Source organism: Moschus berezovskii, chromosome 20, assembly GCF_049115385.1.
Source record: "Moschus berezovskii isolate FMDL1 chromosome 20, NW_MosBer_1.0, whole genome shotgun sequence".
Lineage (NCBI taxonomy): Eukaryota > Metazoa > Chordata > Mammalia > Artiodactyla > Moschidae > Moschus > Moschus berezovskii.
Genome location: NC_142479.1, coordinates 49,933,056 through 49,947,146, shown reverse-complemented (window position 1 = coordinate 49,947,146; position 14,091 = coordinate 49,933,056). Strand labels below are relative to the sequence as shown.

Below are 14,091 nucleotides of genomic sequence, written 5' to 3'. Positions count from 1 at the left end.
GCCTGGCGGGCGCTAGAGCCGACAGACCGGCTCCCCCAGCAAATCTGCAAGGCGCAGGGAGCAAATGAGGAGCGCGGGTCGGGCCAGTCTCGGGTTCTCGCTTGTAAACTTTATTGTAACTCTTCCGCCCTTTTCAGGCGCAGACAACAGAACAAAGTATAGAGGAACAACAAAATATATAATTAGCCCTCCCTCCCCCCAATAAAGCAATTCACGGATACAGGATACATTCTCTTCACAGTAAACCTAAGAACACTTTTAACAATTGCCCACAGCGCGCATGCTAACTAAAGTAACCTCTTTTGAGAAACACTTAAGACGAAATTGTCAAACCAAAGCGGCGGGCGGGGGCGGCGGGGGGGTGGAGGAAAAGAGAGAAGCCAGAGAGAAAGCCAGCGAGCTAGGAAGGACAGCGGGGAGGAGGGGTGGGAGGGGAAATGAGGACGAGGCGAGAGAGAGAGAGAGAAAGAGAGAGAAAAGAGAGGGAGGGAGACAGAAAGAATTACGGCGTGAATAGGCAGTTTCATGTTGTTGGGAGAACTTAGCAGAAATCGGTACCTCGGTCATTACAAAGAAGCACGTTCAAAGGAAAAAAAAGACCATTGCACAAGGAGGCTTTTTACACGGGGCGGGGGCGTGGGGGGGGTGCTCAGCCAGGCCGCAGCCGCTCACCCTCGCAGGGCGAGGGAGTCCATGCTTAAAATCCTTTTCTTTCCCCCAGGCCCCCAAGAGAAGGGAAGGAGATCCACGGTAGCTCACACACAGAAGCTATTACGAGATACTACCACTAGCGGGGACTGGCGCGGCGGGGACGCTGCGGTGGGAGGCCAGGCTCCGGGCCCCGCTCGCGGGGCCAGAGCTCTCTCGGGCGGGGGCGGGCGACGGTGGCGCGGTCGGGGGACCAGCGGCCGCAGGGCGGCCGCGGCCCTGGCAGTCCCAGCTGGAGCCTACTTCTTGTCGCCCTTCTGCGCGTCGCCCTCGTCCGCCGCCTCCGGGGCCCGCTCCAGCTTCTGTTTCTCCAGCTCCTCCTGCTCGCATTTGCTGCTGGGGAACTTGTCTTTGTTGTTCTCTTTTTTCCACTTCATCCTCCGGTTCTGGAACCAAATTTTGACCTGTCTCTCTGTCAGTCCCAGCGCATGCGATACCTCGATCCGCCGCTTGCGAGTCAGATAGGGATTAAATAGGAACTCCTTCTCCAGCTCCAGGGTCTGGTAGCGGCTGTAGGTCTGTCGGCCTCGCCTGCGTCCGGCGGCTGCTGGGAATAGGGGAAAGGGCGAGACAGAGGGGAGGGGAGGGTGGGGGAGGGGGCAGAGACGGAGAAGGTTGGAAGATTCGTGAACCAGCCTAGGAGACCAGAATAATAAGGGCAGGGGACCTTCTACCCCGCGCAGGGGCGGGGGCGCTGGGAGGCCGCGGTCAGTGGAGGGGGGGTGAGGGGGATCAGACACCACTGAATCTAAGGGAGCCAGAAAGGGGTCCCCCCTCCCCTGGTAACCAGCTCCAGAGAGTTGGGCGGGGGTGGTTGAATCTATTAAAAGTGCCATAAACTTTAGAAGGAAGGATGTGAAGGAGGGGGAAAAATAAGAATAAAAAAAGCCGGGATGGGGACGAATGGACCCACCTTGAAAAGCCCCCAGAGCCTCTGCCCCAGAAGAAAAGTTTCTTCAGGGTAATTAAACTATAAAGCAATTGAGAAGTGCAAAAGTTGAGCGCCCCCACTCCCACCACCCTTTCTCCACTACCCCCCATAAAACAGTAAAAGGGGAAAAAAGGAGGGGAAGAAGAAAAGTCAGGCAGGGTGAGGGGTTTATGGATTCAGGAAATGTCGCTTAGCGACCTCCTTCAAGGGAAACAAAAAGAAGAAAAGGAAGGAAAGGGAGGAAGGAAGGAAAGAAGGGGGAGGCTATCTGAATCGGAGCGAGCACGTCTTCCAGGAGCTGGGGACACCGCTGCCCGGCCCCCTGCCCGTCCTGGGCCCCGGGTCTCCCTTCCTCCCCCGCCCCCCGCCGGCCCCCGACGCGAGCTCACCTTGCGGGCGCATCCAGGGGAAGAGCTGTGTGGGCGACGGGCTCTGCTCGGACCCCTCGGCCTCCTCTCCCAGGCCGCTGGCGGCGGCGAGCTTGCAGTCGGCGTACTGCACCAGGTCTGGATCCTGCGCACCGAACAGGCTCTGCCGCTGCAGCGGGTCGTAGCCGTAGAAGTTGCCCGGGTCCCCGTGGCACGCCACAGCGCACGGGTTCTGCTGGTAGGGAGCCGTGGACAGCGAAGACGGCCCGTGGTAGAACTCCTGGATTTGCGACGGGTGCTGGAAGCTACCGCCGCTGCTGGGACCGTACACCACGGTGGGTCGGCCGCCCAGGTCCTGGGCGAAGCCGCAGTCATAATAATTGGGGCGCAGGGACTCCCCGGTTTTGTATTTGGAGAACAGTGAGTTGACGAAATAAGAGCTCATTTTATTGAATTTTGAGGCGGCGGCGGCGGCGGCGGCTGTAGTTGGGGGCTGTTGGGGAGGGGGTGGGGAGGGGGAAAGGGAGGGAGAGAGAGAGAAAAAAACGCGGATTCGCCGGCTCCTAGTCACCCTCGCCAGGAAAGGAGACGGGAAGGGAGGAGGTGGGGGAAAGAAAAGAAAGAAAAGGCGAAGAAGATCTCGAAGCCACCACACTTTTTGTGATTTCCAGGAATAGAAAAGGACAGCGAAGCCTCCAAAAGTCTAAGCTTGCATGGCAGCCGCGGCTCGCTCGCCCTCCCCCCACCCCCCACCCCCCACACAAAAATATACCGCCACTTAAAGAGGTCCTCGCTTTACATTTCGAAGAAGGGATGCCAGTTCATAAACAGTTTTCGGTGATTTACTTCCCTGCAAATGAGTTGTTTCATATTTTGCACTGTCTTTTCATGATCATTTGCATCCATTAGAGACCCCGCATCCTATTGGCTTCTCCGTACTCCTCCCGGACAGAACGCAGAGCGAGGGTGAGAGCGAGAGAGAGCGAGCGAGCGAGAGAGCGAGCAGAGAGCGCCAGGGAGTGAGGAGAGAGCGGAAAAAAAAAGGAGGGGAAGGAAAAAAAAAAAAACACCCAGGGAGAGAGAGAGGGGGAGAGGGGGAGAGAGGGGGGGAGGAGAGGGGGGAGAGAGAATGAATACGGATTAAATCTGTTTAACTACCTACATTAATGAGATATCTCTTGCCTCACAACAAATCAAATACCTTCGCAGACCACCCCCAAAGACTGATGTGGGGGAGTCACGGAAAAAAACACGCACACACAGACACAACGCGCCAGGCGTAGGCACGCTGTTAATTTCGCGATTTTAACGAGGCAGTTGGAGTCTTTTTAAATGTCAGGGTCGCTTCGGAAAAATGTAAAAGAACACGGTTTAATTGCGCCGAGTTTTAAAAGGTCCTATAAATGTAATTGGTATTTTAATACAAGTTATCAAATCATACAGCTTCCTCTCCTAAACATATTTTCAAACAAACGAGGTAGTCATATTTAAAGCTTTAATGATCAATTTCCTTATTATTGATAAAGGTTTAACTATCGTGTGGAGGGAATTGGCTGGGTAACCGGCCCCCAAAAAACGGCTGTAAACTCTTTAACAAACTATAAAACGCAATAAAGCCGAGTCTGTTGTTGTTTATGCCGCGGCGCATAAAAGCTGTTAGCATTTTACGAGTTCTTTCCTCTACAGCTATAAAACTGCAGCTTCGATCGCCCCCGCCGCCCGACTGCAGCACGGTGGGGGTGACAAAGCCGAAATGAGAATGATTATGAGGTTTTTTTTTTCGGCGCAAACGGTGACTTTTCTGAGATTTTCCGCCTCCTTCAGCTGTGGGAGCACCTGCCCCCACTCCCTCTCTGGAGCCCCCAAAGTAGCCCTCTCTGCCCCACCCAGGCCACTCACCAACTTTCCTCCATTAAACAAACAAGGTTTTTCTTTGGAGAAGGGATCCAGGAGGCTTGAGGAGGCATCTGGAGGAAGAGCTGAAACTTTCTGGTTAATGGGCAGTGGAGAAATCCTGAACAAAGCTCACCCTGCAACTCATTCTGCAGTTTAACACAGCCTTGGGTGGCCTGGGAAGGGGGTGCTAGAATGAGGAAGGGGTCTCTAGAAGGCACTGGGGCCCAGTAAGCAAGCCTTTAGCAGACCAACTCTGTGTGATGGGAGAGGGGCCTGATGCCACCCGCAGGATGACACCAGCTGGGCTGCCCTAGTCCTGCACCCAGGCCTTGGGACCCAGTAACCAAGCTCGACTGGCTCCCAGCCTTCTCAGGCCGGTTCACTACACCTTCCACATCACCGCTAGGTGAGAGGGCACCACCAGGCCCATCAGCACATCAGAGGGAGGGAAGAGCAACTGAGGCTGCCGTCCTGGTTTCTGGCCTTGGTGTCCGCTGTCCTGTGCCTTCCTTCCTCTGCCCTGGGCAGTGACTGCACAGGGTGTATGGGGAGGGGCACCTTTTAGCCTTCACTGTCCTTTCAGCCACTGTCACTGCCTCACCTGACCTTGGGGTGGAGGGATTTGGATACAGCAAGGCCAGAGTCCCCCATGTTCTCTCCTTTCCCCTTGGGCGCCTCTACTTAAACCTGGCTCTCCCTCCAGACCTAAGGACCTAGGCTCTGCAACACAGAGTGCAGAACCCAGCTGTCTGGATGCTACCCTGTCTTGCCAGTTGCCTTTGCCGGCCTACTGGGCCTAGTGACAGTGGTGGCCAAGCTTTAGAAGGCCCCAAACTGAGGATCCGAACCAGTGGCTTCCTGAAGAGGCTCCTTGACCCAGGAAAGGAAAGAAGGAAGGAAGGGAGACAGAGAGAAAGACATTTTCTAGCAACAAAGGTGGAGGCTTTACAAATACATTCAGTCTATTGTTTATTCATGAGAGAGTGGCTTGCTTTTGGAGGGGTGTTTTAGGGGTTCCACTCATCTCCCCCTTTGTAAAAATGAAATCTATTACCTCTTCTAAGGGGAAGGTACCAGTGGGGCCATTTGATCCTTCAAAAGCGAATCTGAAGACTAGAGAGGGGCTGATAGGGAAAGAGAGAAAGAAGAAAAGGAGAGGAGCAAACCAGGGTCTTGAATGTTTAGCGCCAGGCTGATGGGGTGGTGAGGCAGCGGGAGGCAGAGTTAAGTTGTTGCCGAAGCGAACATTTTTATCAAGTGCAGGGGATTTTATGGTCATGATTTGAGGACTCACCGGTGAGGTAGAAATTCAATGGCTTGTTCTAAATCATCCCTACACCGTGCCAGAAATTCCTGATGGAAGGAAAATGTTTCTATTATAAGAAAAAACAAGAAAGAGCGAGGAGATAATTTATAAACACCCAACGGGGCGCAGATTTATTAGAGAAACTCAAGTTGAGAAACTCCGCTTTCCGCTTCGCACCGGGTCCAGGGGGAGGAGAGGCGAAGCTGCAGAGTGGCTAATTTTAAGGAGAAGGGGGGCATCTGTTTCTTGGGCAGGTTTGTCCGAAATGGGGAGCAAGGATTGGGCCGGGCCGGGTGGGGAGGAAATGGGAGATTTGGGATCTAAGGGGCTATGGGCAGGGGCTGACAGCGCGCGGGTCACCGAACGAAAAACTCCTGGAGTCCAGGCCTCCAGCTGCTAACTTGAGAAGGGACCGGTGCTCTCCAGGTCTGCCTGGGGCCGGGGCCAGGGCGCACGGAGCCGGAGCTCTCACCTGGAAACCACGGGTCGCGGGGAGAACCGAGCCCCTGCTTCCTGCACTGCGCCTGTCCCCACAGCCATGCAGAAAACGCATTCCTTTCTGGCGCCCAACTTGGCCCAGAACTACTCAGGAAATACACGAGCCTTTCGCACCTCGCCGTCCTGGGGGGGCCCCTGCCCCAGCCTGGGTCGCCCGGCGCTGCCCCGCCCAGCCCTGGCCACATACAAAGGCTCTGGAGCCTCGGTTCTTGCCGAGCCGCACCGCCGACTCTGGGCATCTCCGAATCCCCGCCAAAGCCACGGATCCGTTCCCCACATAGTGCCCCTATCCCCAGCCCGGCCTGGCTCACCCGGTTCCCTCTCCCGCCGATCTTGCAGCAGCCTGGGGCGGCTTCCTTTCCATCCGACCCGCTTCTGCCCGCTCGCCCTCTCACCTGACCTGCTCACCCGCATCCGCAGGCATTCTTCTCGCCCCCATCCCGGAAAATCTCATTTTTATGAACCAATCCTCTTTTATTTGGATCCACTGGTCCTATAATTACTATTATTCCCCGTTTTCGTGCATTTGTTGTCCCATTCGTTTGTTCTCACATAGAAACTGGGTGAGAAGCCCTGAGCACTCCTTCTGGGGGAAATCCAAAAAAAAATGATCATTTGAGGAGAGGAGGTCAATCAACATCACTATATCTGAAATCTATAAAATGGGGGAAACGGCCATAATGAACCCTATTTTTATTCTGGGGAAATAATTCGTGACTTTTGGTAGCGCTCAATTCATAGGTTTCAGGGCCGACCGAGGTGCGAGGTGCAGCCGCGGGCGCCCGAAGCCGCCGCACCGGGGATTTTCACGTGGAGCAAGGATGCCATCTAGCGGTCGTGTTGAGGAAAGGCGCCGCCGCCACCGCTCCCTCCTGCCTCTCCGAGAGCCAGCCACCGCACCAACCCCGAGAAACTTTCAATATTAGCCTAAAAGGGGAGGAAAACGAGAGCGGGAGAAGGGGAAGGCGTCGGAAATCAGGAAATGGTTCATGAAATTGTGCAGTTAAGTTAAAGATTTAAAAAAGAGAGAGAGGATGGGAAGGGAAAAATAAGTCAGCTTTTCTCTCTCTCACCCTCATCTCAAGCCCTTAATTTCGGGCGGAGACGGCCGAGCAGTGCACCCTGTACGGCCCCTAAAAAGGGGAGCCCAATACTTTTCAAACCCAACACGATTGTTTCAAATTCTGAGGGAAAACAATTGGGCTTTCTGTGGGGGAGAGGAGGCCCGAGAGGGTGGGACAAGACTGTAAAAGGATCAAGAGGCTGCTCGCGCCCAGACGTCTGGCCCCGCCGGACCTGCGTGTGTGTGTGTGTGTGTGTGCCCGCGCGCGTGTGCAGGGGGCTTCTCTTTATGACGCCCGATGGGGGGGGCGCTCACGAAGAACAAAGACTAGAGTCTCAATTGCGTTCTGTGAAGCGTTTGTGACAACAAAGTGCTCTTCCCTCGCCCCTCCCTCCTCGCCCCTCTTTGCCCCCGGGGCCCCCCGGAACCCCCGCGCCCCGCGCTCCGGGCGGGTGTGGGTGGGGGCGGCCGAGCCAGGCCCACCCATTCATTCGCCCGCCAGGCCCGGAGCTCAGGCCCAGCTGTGGCTCTCAGCTCCGGAAAGTTTCCCCTCACTGTTTGCTTTGCTGCTGTTTAGTTTCTTAACCTTCAGAAATTTATACGCTATAAACTTTTATAGCGGTCATATTCTTTTATTGCTGCGCACACGGCATTGAATTCCTCTCCCGGCTTCTCTCTGGCTCGCACTCTCCCGGTCCCCCTCTCCGAATCTCTCTTTTATTACAGCAGATTTCCCCATCTCCGGCTTCCGAGCCTCTGCATCTTCGCCTTTGTTTGTCTTTAAAGAAGCCACCCGGGGCTGGGGACCCAGACGCCGCCGCCGGAGGCTTCCCGGGGCGCCCTCGGCCCCCTACCCAGCAGCACTCCGTTCAGTTCCTGCCTCTCTTTTTGCGTTTCCTTTTGGCGGAATCTGGCCTTCTCAGCTCCGTCTCAGCTCAGGCTGGCTCCTGGGAGCCCAGGATGGGGAGGGAGCCTAGTCTACGCAAGCTCTAAAGGCAGATTCACTTGATATACCGACTGGAACCCTCGGAGGAGGAGGCGGGTTGGGGCCCCGGCGTACCAGGAGCTTCGCATTCTCCTGCCTCCGGCTGTCTCTCCGATCTTGCGTTCGCTGGAGAGGGGTAGGCCTGGCCCTTTCGCTTCCAGGCCGCTTTCACAAGGGCCAGGCTTTCTCCCCACCTCTATCCCAACCTCAGGGTCTCCGCGGACTGCAGCGCTGCTGGGTGGGTCCGGTGGGAGGCTCCGGCAGGAGTCCGGCGCCCAAGAGCCAGCCCGGCAGAAGCGGAATCTCAGCGCCTGGAAGAGAACCGCCTGGCGGCTGACAACAGCGCTCCTCATCTGAGGCTCTGGTGGTGGACGCCGCAGTCTGAGAGGGACAGAAGGTGCCTTTTGAAACCGAATTTAGTTTTGGGGTCCGATTGGGGAAGGGATTCCCACCCCCCCGCCCAGCCTCAACCATTTCTGTTCGACACACAACCGTCTCTCCCAGCCTGTAGGAGCTGCCTCCCCATGCCCCCACTCCCACCGAACTCCACCCGCATTACACCAAGGCTGCTACCCCAGGCTCAGATTGGAGCCTCAGACTCCAGGTGGGGATTGAAAACCTGGGGTCCATTCTCTTTGAGGGGTGGAAGAAAGGACAGCCTGGCCTTGTGGAGGCCTCTATTTGCATCCTGTCCCTCTGCTGCAGGGAATAGCAGAAAGAAGTTACTGCTCTCTTCACTTGCGTGACATTTTGGTGGCCAAATCAAGGTGCCTTTCTCAGCCAGCTGAGAGAGGACTGCTTCCAGGCATAGCAGGGCAACCTTGCCTTTCCTCTGGCTCTGCAGGTGGTGGGGAAGTCTCCAGCATAACTTAAGAGGAAGGTCTCATTGCTCCCTGCAGACCCAGACCCCATCTCTAATCTTTCCTTTTCTTCCCCTCCAGTCTCCCAGCCCTCCTGTCGGAAGGTTCTTCTCAGTTTAAGCAGAGGTCCTGGGTCCAGACCAGCTCTCAGCTCCTGCAGGAAGCCCACCCTACAAGGTCTAAGGAGAAATCTCTTGGACACAGGACTTTCTCTTTTTTCCCAAGCCACCCTCTTGGAACTAGCACCTCTACTTCTGGTCAGGTGAGGAGAGCCAACACAGAATGACACGCGAGAGGCTTATTGTCTAGAGTGATATATATTTTTTGTTCTTTTTCTTGTTTTTTTTTCTTCCAAAACAATCAGAGCTCTAAGCCCCTCACCCTCCCCACTCCCACCCACAACCCTCCCTTGTAAGCGACAACTGAAAACAGGCGAGACAATCACCCCCAAAGAAATCACAAAACACAGCACAATTTCACGACTGCCACTGACGAAGCAAAAAAAGTTCTACTGGAATGTCCCCTTGAAGGGTCGGGAGAAGCGGGAGCCAGAGTCTATGAATTGCGGGGGGGTTGGAAAGGTGGGGAAGCAGGGGGAAGAAAGGAAGCAGAGAATAAGCCCTAGTCTAATGCTTAGGTGCGATTTCGGCCTCTTTCCTTAGCAAGCGGGACTGCTCCCCAGAAGCGTGCGCTCGCAGGTCGCCATCCAGGCGGGTCTCAGCGCTTCTGCGCTGAAGCGGCAGCTGCCAAGCCTGAGGCTCCTCCGCAGGGGTCGGACTGGAGGAATAAGTCAAGCTCCGCGAGCCCAGAGTTTTTGCTCCTCCCTGTCCTCCACGACTTGCTCTGGAGAGGAGCCCAGGAATCGATGCACAATAAATTCTCCATCGGGTTCTCCTGACCTGCTTTCCCGCCTAAGGAGGAGTAGAGCTAGTAGAGGATGGAGGGTGGAGGGGGGCGGGTTTCTACAGGAGCGACTTGACTCGCTGGTGCAAGGTGGACTGGCCGAACAGAGTTGATTTCAGAGCTGGGGAGGATGCAGAAGAATGCAGCAGGGCCGGTGTCAAGCAAGAGAAGCCACAGTCTCTGTCAAGCAGGGCACAGATGAACGGGAGGATGACATTGTCAAGGCTTATGACCCACGATCTGACCTCCTTTTGTTGGAAGGATAGGAAAACAACATGCAGAATTAAACATTTCCTGCAGCAAAACGTGTGTATGTGGACTACTTTCATAAAACCTAAGAGACTCTCATAAGACCACCACTGCCTTTCCTTGCCCTTTCTAGCCCACCAGCTGGGGAACTGAGTTTATCCCATTTGGCCTTGAGTCCAGGCCTGGGGACAGTTAAGGATTCTGTGGGGGTGGTGTTGTGATGCTGGGCCCCTTGAACTGCAGCGCCTCATTCAGGAATGTGTCTCGAGACATCTTCTTGGTGTGTATTGCATTAGGGGTAGACCCTGGACTTTTCTGATGGTCTAGGGGCTATTCTGCCATATGTGGGGTGTGGTGGCACTTGAGGTGTCACTTTGAGTGTTGACTGTGGGCTTTTCCCATTGTTACTGTGGGCTCCAGGCTTTATGCAGGCGGGCATCTGTTGGACTGTGTGCAGTTGGAGTGTCCCCGGGTGACTTTGGGATAGGTAAGTGGGAAGGAGCAGGCAGGTTAGAAGTGAGGAACTGGGGTTGCCCAGAAAAATTAGGAGGGTTACTAGGGACTCTACTAGGGGTTGTCTTTCCTTGTGGCCCATCACCTTAGGAATCAACTACATCTACCTTCTAAATCAATAAAAAAAAAAAAAAAACAAACTCCTCCTGAGACCCAGGGAGAAGAGAAGGACAGGTGAGGGCAAAGGAAAGGAGAGAGCCTCTAGATACAGAAAAGGACTTTGAAGAGAAAGATCCCCTTCCCCATTCACTTGAATACATCCCAGACAGCACTGGCTCTTCAGCCATCACTTATAAATAAGTGTGAGATGAAGAAGGGGTGGGGTGGGCTAGGGGAATCTTTACTCTTTGCCCTGTTCCTTATTCATTTTCTTCATTTTCATCCGCCGGTTCTGAAACCAGATTTTGACTTGTCTCTCACTCAGATTGAGGAGTCTGGCCACTTCGTGCCTACGGTCCCTGGTGAGGTACATATTGAACAGAAACTCCTTCTCTAGCTCCAGCGTCTGGTATTTGGTGTAGGGACAGCGCTTTTTCCGGGAAGAGCGAGCGTGCAACCAGTTGGCGGAGGGGTTGGCTGAAAGAGAAGCAGCGATAGAATCAAAGAAAGAAAGGGGGTGAAGGACCCCTGTGTTCTCCTTCCAAGGGGGTGCCCCTTTGGTCTCTACTCCCCATTTTGCATTCGAGAAAGGACCACCTGGGCCTTCAGCTCCCAGAAAGGGTCTCAGAGATGGGCCAGGAGTTGCTATAGATACCTCCAGGTGAGAGATTTTTGGACAGGATAGAGCCAGACCTGTGCCAGGCATCCCACAACTTCCAAAGTTTTGCCTGTCCCACGTCCTCTCGCAGTCTCTTTCTCGGCTTGGGTCAGGACTGGTTAGGATTCAGGTCAGAGCCCAGCCTGGCTAAAGCCCCCTCCCCCACCAGCTCTACAAGACTAACTAGAGGTGGCTGGCTGAGTAAAGAGTACTGGCTCTCAGTCTGAGAGGTAAGAGAAAGACTGAGCTGGGGGAGAAGAGAGTGGCTTCTGCTCAGCCAAACGAGGGACTTCCTGGCCCTCCAGTCCAGTTGAGTGCACCCTCCTGTCTTGATCACAAGCTTGGGTCTCTTGGCCACATGGCAGCAGGCATATGTGTCTATGTGATATCTCGCCACACACACCCCCCAACACCACACACCACAAATATGGTTTGCATTTAGAGACGCAAACATTCAGCACACTCCAATTCACATGCAACCCAATTACAACCATTTATCACCTCCAGCCTGTGGACAAGAGAGCGCTGGGGGCTCACAGATAAGTTATGGTTGCAATAGTCTCCGTTTCCGCTCCTGCTCATCTCGCAGTTTGGTTAAAGCAAGTTCAGGGAAATTGGGAAGCAAGATTGCTCCAATCCCAAGGTGGGGAGCCATGGATCATGTGGGGGTAACAGAAGCCCATCACAGCACACCTAAATCCAACTGGCTCCACCCGGTGAAAGGGAACAGAGAAAGGGGTGATTGAGGGGAACTGGGGGATAAACAGGAAACAAAAATATATACAGGCTTCTCTTCTCCTTACCCCTGAGCTTAGGAAAGTTGCCAAATAAAGCAGAAGCTAGATTCCTTCACCCCAAATGAAAAGCACTGAATATTTTTTTAAAAGTAATAATAATCTAGTTCATCCTCCACTAAGTACCCTGTCTTACCAATTTGCAGTGCTATTTCCTTAATGTGATTGCCTGGGATGGGACCCGCAGTCACATTAAATATGAAAGAGGGGAAAAAAAAACTGTTAATAATTGATCCTAGCCAAACTGCTGCCTTGCAATAATGGACTTTCCAGGCAGAGTTTGGGGGCCTGGGGTGGGGGGGTCTGCTTGGGTGTGAGCAGTGAGGCTTTGGGAAGAACCGTATGTTACCCAAATGTCAGCTCTTGTGATCCCACCTGGCAGGTTGGAAGGGGTGACCTGAGGGAGTAGGACAATTCTCTTCCCTCCAGCAGGTAACACACCCCCAAAGGACCCGTGGGCCACTCTATTGGTGGGAAATCCGGCAGGGCAAGCAGAGATTTTAAAAAATCTGACCCTCACTCTTGAAAAAGAGTAAGGGGTGAGGACTTGTCCCCATCAGCCTGCAGGTTATTGTTCGGGGCCTAAGAGCTCCACCCAACTTGCCCTTCTCAACCTTAAAAAAACGAAAAATCCGAGACTCTTTCTGATCCCCTTAGGGAGCAGCACCTCCTGGAAATTAGTCAGACTGGGGTTCCTGGAGGGGGTGCATTTGGAGGGGTGGGAGACGGTGAGAAACTACCTTCCGAGGATAAAGTTCTCCGCCTCTCCGCAAGCCTCTCTTCCCCCCACCCTTTCTCTCCCCAGGGTCCTTTCGGGATCTGTCTCCAAGCTGCGGGTCGGCCCTGAAGTTCGGAAGCGATTCCTCGACTCCCCGCGAGGCGGACAGCTCCGGCTGGGGCTAGGGAGCCCTGCGGAGAGCAGCGGGAACCGCAGGAAAGGAAGCGGCAACCCCGGCGAGGATGCCAAAGGACGGGAGGGGGCGACCGGAGGGAAGGCTCCTGGGGAGGGGCCGGCGCATCCCGAGAGGGGGCTCAGTCTCTGGGACCTGGGCTTCCCCCGCCCCTCCCGGCGCCGGCTGCGGACCCTGAACGGCTACTGAGCGAGATCTGCTAGGAACAATCCTCCGCCAAGCTGTTGCATCGCAAATAAAATCCTAATGAGCCCCCTCCCACTTCCCCTTGGCCGGCTTTTACGGTGTGCGCGTGGCGCGGGGAGCCCTGCCAGCCGTGCAGGGCCCGGCTTCCCGGCGCGCTCCCGCCCTGGCCCGCGCGGGCTCTCGGCCTCGCCGGCTGCCTCCCCGGCCCCGCCAGCTCCTCTCCCAGCCGGCGGTGGTCGGCCTCTTCCCGGGCTTTTGGCCCGGGCCTCCGGGGGCGTGGGGGAAGGGAGGCCGAGAGAGCGGCGAGCTGGTCCCTGAGCCCCGGGTTCCCACTGGACTTGACGGAGTGGGGCGGCGCGCCTCCGGCGGCCTCAGCCTCCCTTTCCGGGGCGCCCAGCTGCCTCCCTTCCTTCCTCCGTCTTCCCTCCGCCCTCGCTCGCTCTCTGGCCATCGCCGCGGTTTCCCTTCACATGGTCCGCAGTTTATTGCCTCTCCCCTCCCCTCCCCCTCGCCTGGCCTTCGGCCTGGGTATTTCCTCACTTTTTATAACTTACTTTGATCCGGCCTCTCTTTGTCCTCGCTTCCTTCGCAAATTTTATTGTCCCCGTAGCCGGGTCTTTGATTAGACAGGACGGCCTCCCTGCCCGCCGAAGTTTCCAAACTGTACTCGGGCGTACCCTGCTTGAGCAGCTCCCCAGGCGCGCCCAGCAACGGCTCCGCCTTCACAGCCGCCTGGCCCTGCCCCGGAGCAGCTTCGCCGCGCGGCGCCGGCTCCAGCCAGGTGCGGAGGTACCTGCTCTCGGCCGGCGGGACGCCCTGGGGCTGGATGTAGGGGTGGTAGACGGACGGCAGGCTTCCGGACGCGTGCGGGCTCAGCGGCGCCCAGGATGCGCCGAACACCGGCGCTTTGGGCTGGAAGCTGCACGAGGGGAACTCCAGGTGCTCCGCGTGGCCCGGCTGCCGGGGGCTCGCGTACTGGCCGGAAGGAAACTTGGCTGGAGGCGCGTCCTCACTCTCGTGACTTATGATCGAGTCGACATAATAGCTGCTAAGCGTCCCAGAAATGGACATTCTCAGACATTATCCGGGCGCTCGCAGGGGGAAGGGAAACGCTCGCGCGCGGCGCTCAAGCAGGGAGAGGTGGCACCCGGACCGGTGTGAGG

The 14,091-nt window shown here is 55.8% G+C and overlaps 2 protein-coding genes across 2 annotated transcripts; both read right to left on the bottom strand.

The window, feature by feature from the left end:
- Positions 1-95: 95 nt before the first annotated feature.
- HOXB8 (homeobox B8) lies at positions 96-2,482 on the bottom strand. Its single transcript, XM_055407637.2, has 2 exons — positions 2,029-2,482; positions 96-1,252 (listed from the first exon to the last, which is right to left on the bottom strand). Exons 1-2 carry the CDS (start codon positions 2,450-2,452, stop codon positions 948-950), a joined length of 729 nt encoding a protein of 242 aa, XP_055263612.1. The 5' UTR covers positions 2,453-2,482; the 3' UTR covers positions 96-947.
- Positions 2,483-10,386: 7,904 nt separating this feature from the next.
- On the bottom strand, positions 10,387-14,091 carry HOXB9 (homeobox B9). Its single transcript, XM_055407635.2, has 2 exons — positions 13,483-14,091; positions 10,387-10,856 (listed from the first exon to the last, which is right to left on the bottom strand). The coding sequence occupies exons 1-2, from the start codon at positions 13,997-13,999 to the stop codon at positions 10,621-10,623; spliced, it is 753 nt and encodes a 250-aa protein (XP_055263610.1). The 5' UTR covers positions 14,000-14,091; the 3' UTR covers positions 10,387-10,620.